This window comes from Marmota flaviventris, unplaced genomic scaffold (assembly GCF_047511675.1).
Source record: "Marmota flaviventris isolate mMarFla1 unplaced genomic scaffold, mMarFla1.hap1 Scaffold_116, whole genome shotgun sequence".
Classification (NCBI taxonomy): Eukaryota; Metazoa; Chordata; class Mammalia; order Rodentia; family Sciuridae; genus Marmota; species Marmota flaviventris.
Genome location: NW_027287790.1, coordinates 136,426 through 142,361, shown reverse-complemented (window position 1 = coordinate 142,361; position 5,936 = coordinate 136,426). Strand labels below are relative to the sequence as shown.

The 5,936-nt window shown below is 47.7% G+C and overlaps 1 protein-coding gene across 1 annotated transcript; it reads right to left on the bottom strand.

The window, feature by feature from the left end:
* Positions 1 to 907: 907 nt before the first annotated feature.
* On the bottom strand, positions 908 to 5,431 carry LOC139703737 (uncharacterized; the record flags this gene model as incomplete). The annotated part of the gene is given in 4 exon segments (XM_071607184.1): positions 908 to 1,433; positions 1,472 to 4,566; positions 4,568 to 4,894; positions 4,961 to 5,431. Coding segments are annotated over 4 exon segments (4,419 nt in total), but the record flags the coding sequence as incomplete, so codon positions are not given.
* Positions 5,432 to 5,936: the final 505 nt, after the last annotated feature.

Sequence of the window (5,936 nt, the reverse complement as noted above, 5' to 3'; positions counted from 1 at the left end):
TGTCCCTACATCCATAATGTTTGTTTCCATTATCTATGGTACGGAAGGGATTTAATGGAATTTTAGTGGGATCTTTTTCATCAGGGATGTCCCAATAGGAAAGGCCTATAGCCAGATGACAAATGTCTGGGTGGAGAGATGGCCACCAGGTCCCTAAGGGGGCTGTATGCGAGATCGACCATACTTCCTGTCCAGTAGGATTTGTGATCAGCCATCGCTGCTGAATGGGAGGATGAGGGTTAGGACTACTGGTGATCATGGGGAGAATCCATAGCCGTATCCACATGGTGAATACGCAATTTGAGAGGGTTACCAGTCTTTTCCAATTTCCAGCCAGAGTCTGGACAGGGCGCAGGCTTGAGATGAGAGGCATGGATCCAGGAAGTGATTCCGTCTACCTTTACCGCTGTAGGTGTTATAAGAAGCACCTGGTATGGTCCTTTCCAGCGGGGTTCTAGGGATGACACCTGATGTCATCTTACGTAGACGAAGTTCCCCACTTGATATTGATGTGGAGTCCCTTCGTCTCCAGGTTGATAGGCAGTGGCCAGCTGTTTTCACAGGTATCGCTGGGTTCTTTCAAGAGATTTAAGTCTGTCAAGCAAGGGGGTGTGAAAGGAATTGTTAGGTCTTAGAGTTGGGGTCAGGTCCCTTACTGGAGGAGGGGCACCATAGAGAATTTCATAGGGGGTGAGGTTACACAAAGAAACAGAGGGAGAATTTCTTGCACGAAACAGTGCATAAGGCAGGAGCTAGTCCAATCTTTTATGCCGGTCTCCAAGCTTAATTTCGTCAAGGTCTCTTTAATGGTTCTATTCATTCTTTCTATTTGTCCTGAGCTCTGGGGTCTATAAGCGCAATGTAACCTCCAATTAATCCCCAGGGTCCTGGCTAACCCCTGACTTACCTGGGCCACGAACGCCGGTCCATAATCAGACCCTATTACCTTAGGCAGGCCGTATCTTGGAAAAATATCTTCCAGGATCTTCTTGACCACCATTTGCACCATTTCTCTTGTTGTGGGGAAGGCTTCAATCCATCCTGAAAATGCATCTAAAACGATTAGGAGATATTTAAGTCCATACCTTGCTGGCTTAATTTCAGTAAAGTCCACTTCCCAAAATTGTCCTGGTCTGGTCCCTCGAAGGCACCTTCCTACAGGAAGCTTGGCGGGGTAAGCATTAACCAATTGACAGGCCCGACAGGCTTTTGTTACTCGTTCAGCTATTTCCTTTCTCTGTGAGTCGGTTAGTGGAAAACTCTGTTCTTGATCCTTTAGGAATGCCTGCACTTTCTTTAAACCAAGGTGAGTGAGTTGATGTACATTTTTAACGTAGTGTAGGGCTTTCTGAAATTGCAAGCTGGGCTCAGTGTAGTCAAGGAGTTCAGTGTCAGTGTCCTTAAGTTGTTGGGGTGCTCTGATGTAGTTAAATCTCCTGACTCATATACCCCCCATGTGGAAAGCGTTAACATGGTTACTCCGTTTAGGGCTGCCAATTTAGCCTCTTCATCCACCCTCCTGTTCCCGACCGCTACAGGATCGTTTCCTTTCTGGTGTCCTGGACAGTGCACTATAGCTAGTTCTTTAGGGCTTTGCACTGCTGAGAGGAGGCGGAGGATCTCATCTCTGTTTTTTATTTCTTTTCCTGCAGAGGTTAATAGTCCCCTTTGCTGGTAGATAGCCCAGTGTATATGAGCGGTAGCGAAGGCATAACGACTATCTGTGTATATGGTGGACTTTTTGCCTGCCACTAGTTCTAATGTCTTTGTGAGGGCGATCAGCTCTGCCTTTTGAGCCGATGTTCCCTCCGGGAGGCTAGAGGACCAGATGACTTTAGTTCTGCTAACTATTGCTGCCCCAGCCCACTGCTTACCATCCTGGAGAAAGCTGCTGCCATCAGTGAACCATATGACCTCAGGGTGGGGCAGTGGCTGATCCTTTAAATCCCGTCGAATACTGGTTTCTTCTGCCAGTATATGTTGACAGTCATGAGTGACGGGTTCTGATGATTGTTCAGGTAGTAGTGTAGCCGGGTTAAGTGGGGTGGGGGGTCCCAGTATTATTCTGTCCTTGTCAAGCAACAGGCTCTGATAGTGTGTTATTCTAGAGTTTGATAGCCATCTGTCTGGTGACTGGCGGATGATGATCTCTAGGGCATGGGGGGCTATAATGGTTAGCTTCTGCCCCAGCGTTAACTTATCAGCATCCTTGATTAGTAGGGCCACCACTGCTATAGCTTTTAGGCAATGGAGCTATCCACTAGCCACTGGGTCCAGCTTTTTAGATAAGTAGGCTATAGGCCTTCTCCAGGGTCTTAGAGTCTGAGTGAGCACTCCTCGTGCTATTCCTTTCTTTTCCTCAATGTAGAGAGTAAAGGCTTTTTCTACATCCAGGAGTGCTAAGGCCAGAGCAGATAGCAGTGCCCTTTGGATGTTATCAAAAGCTTGTTGGTGCTCAGGGTTCCATTGGGATTGGGCATTTCCCTTTAACAACGGGTATAAAGGAGCAGCTAAGGATACAAACCCAGGTATCCATAACCTGCAAAAGCCAGCAGTCCCAAGAAACTCTCTGAGTTGCCTCCTATTAGATGGGGGTGGTATCTGCACAACGGTTTGTTTTCTGGGCTCAGTGAGCCATTGTTTACTGCCCCCAAGGGAATAGCCCAGGAAGATTACTTCTTGCTGGAAAATTTGGGCCTTTTTGACAGAAGCTCTATACCCAAGTTGAGCAAGCTCAGATAGTAGTGCTTGGGTCCCAGACTCACAGTTTTCCTTGGTGTCTGCTGCCAGTAGCAGGTCATCCACATATTGGAGTAGGGTGACTTCAGGGTGCATGGTTCTGAAGTTGTTGAGATCTCTGTGGAGGGCTTCATCAAAGAGAGTGGGGGAGTTTTTGAACCCCTGTGGGAGTCTGGTCCAAGTTAGTTGACCAGACATTCCGGTTTCTGGGTCTACCCACTCGAAAGCAAACAGCAGCTGACTATCTTTATGCAGAGGCAAGCAAAATAAAGCATCTTTTAAGTCCAGGACAGTATACCATTTTCGCTCAGGGTTCAGGGTGCTAAGCAGATTGTACGGATTAGGTACTGTGGGGTGAATGTCCTGCACTTTGTTGTTGATCTCTCTTAGGTATTGAATGGGGCAATAGTCCCCGGTTCCTGGCTTTTTTACTGGTAGCAGGGGAGTGTTCCAGGCTTATTGACAGGGCCTTAGGACCCCTAAGGCCAGATATTTCTGAATATGGGGCCTTATCCCATCTTTAGCTTCTTTGCTCAGAGGATATTGTTTAATATTAATTGGGGAGGCTGAGGTTTTTAACTCCACCATTATTGGAGGTTGTTTTATGGCTAGGCCTAACCCAGCAGTTTCTACCCAGGCATTTGGGTAATCTGTTATCCATTTCTGGGATAGCTTGCCTGTTTGATCAGTCATGGGGGGTGTGAAGAGTTGATGTTCATCTTCTACTGACATAGTTAAAGCCATGACTATAGGAGTTTTTACTGAAGGATTTAGAAATTCCATTTGGGGGCCTTCAGGGTTAAAAGTTATTCTGGCCCAGAGCTTGGTGAGCAGATCTCTGCCCATCAATGGGGCCGGGCATTCTGGGATCACTAGGAAGGAGTGATGGACTTTTCCTTTTCCCAGGTCCATGGTCCTCTTAGTTGTCCAAGCGCGATATTTACTGCCATTAGTCCCTTGAACTAGAGATCTTTTAGTTGATAGAGGGCCCAATGGGTCCTTAAGGGCTGAGTATACTTCCCCTGTATCCACTTCAAAGTTTACTGGGGTCCCCTCCACATCAAAAGTTACCCTGAGCTCAGGGAGGGGATCTGAGCCCCGACTTTCCTAGTCATCCTCCAGAGTTAGAATGGCTGGCTGGCGTGGCTGTTTCTTCCTAGGGCACTATTTGGTCCAGTGTCCTTTTTCTCTACAGTAGGCACATTGATCTGAGGCCAGAGGTGGTGGCTTCTGGCGTGGGCCCAGGTATCCCTTTCTGTCTCCCTGTCTCTTAACTACTGGCCTATTTGTTGTTGTGACCAGGACCTTAGTCAATGCCTCAGTCTGTCTTTTGCTTCTTTTATCCTCCATTTGCTCCCTTTCTTTCTCCCTCCTTTGTTCCTTCTCTTCCTCAGTTTCTCTCTTATAGTATACCTTCTTGGCTTCTCTGACTAAATCTCTCAGAGTCATATCTTGTAATCCATCTAAGCATTGTAACATTCTTTTAATATCCAGGGCAGCTTGCCCAATAAAGGCCATCGTGACAGATGCCTTTTGATCCTCCGCCTGAGGATCAAAAGGAGTATATCTCCTATATGCCTCCATAATTCTCTCCAGAAACATAGAGGGAGATTCATTAGGCCCTTGAATAATCTCTCTTACCTTGGCCAAATTAGTTGGCCGTCTAGTGGCTGCTCGGAGACGAACTATTAGAGCCCGGTGATAAGTGGACAGATGCTCCCTACCTTCAAAGGTGTTGGGGTCCCAGTTTGGTCGGTTCAAGGGGAAGTTGGCTTCGATTATGTTGGGAAGTTGTGTCGGTCGCTCATCTGGTCCGAGGATATTTTTTTCTAGCTTCCAGGAGGATTCTCTCTCATTCCTCTGTCATGAAGAGAGTGCCTAAGAGTTGTTGGCAGTCATCCCAAGTAGGCTGGTGTGAAAACATCAATGACTCAATCAGACATGTGAGCTGGGTGGGGTCCTCAGAAAAAGGGGGATTGTTATTTTTCCAGTTATATAGATCTGAAGAGGAGAAAGGCCAATACTGGTAGGCTTGCATTTCTCCACCATGGCCATCCTCTATCATTGGCCCATAAAGACGGAGGGGAAGTATCACGGGGGCTTCAGGGTTTTTAATCATTCGCTGCCAGCGAGTTCCTTTAGCCGGGCCAGCTTCCTCCAGGGGAGGAGGGGCTATGTGTGCCTCGGGGAAGTCATCTGGAGGGTGCCGGGCCGGCTTAACTTCCTCCAATGGTGGAGAGGCTGAGTCAGCAGCAGGAGATTCACTTAGAGGGTGTTGGGGGTTGGGGAACAAAGGCAGGGGATAAGGAAAGGGAGGAGAGTCCAGTAGAGTCAAATCTTGAGACTCAGGGAGAACAGAGGGTGGAGGAGGAGCAGAGGGTTTGAGAGATAGAATCGTGGGGGGAGGAGTAGGAGCGGGGACAGGGACAAGAAAAGGCTTCACCCATGGAGGAGATTCACAGAGGTCCTGCCAAGTTAAGATATACGGCTGTTGATCTGGATGGCTATGTGGCCCTGGCTGAAAAACAATATCTTTGACTTTTTGAATTAGTGGGGAGTAGAAAGATTCTTCTGGAGGCCATCCAACTCCAAAGGTGTGCCATTCTAAGGCACAGAGAGTCTGCCAAGTCCGGCATTTTACTGAAAAAGAAAGATTCTGAGCCCTTAAGTGGACTTCAGTCCAGTGATCAAGGGTCAGTTACTTGAAAATGAAAATGAAAGTTACTTGAACAAAGACAGGGACAATACAAACGTGACACAAACACAGACACACACAGTAAACGTGTAACACAAGTTCAGAGGCAAAGATTAAAAACAGACAGTGAATTCAACCTGAGAGAAAGAATTGCCGGCAAGAACAGACGGGTTGGAAGGAGAATATACCAGATGAGGGCACTTCCGTCCCTCCCAGATGAGGGCACTTCTGTCCCTCCCAGAGTCCTTCAAGGCGTCCCTTGAAGAATGTGGCCTGTGGCTTCAGGACACGTCTGTCCACCACCGCCAGGGGGAGCTCATGCTCTCCGCTGGCAAACACACTTTGCCAACCCAAACTGAAAAACCAGAAAGGCTCTGAGAGCTCACGCTCTCCACTGAGCCAAAAACCAAGCTCTGAGCGATCGCAAAGGAAAAACAAGGAGAAGAAGGAGGAGATGAAGAAGAAGAAGAATAAGAGGCACCTTACTTACCCCCCCAAAGGA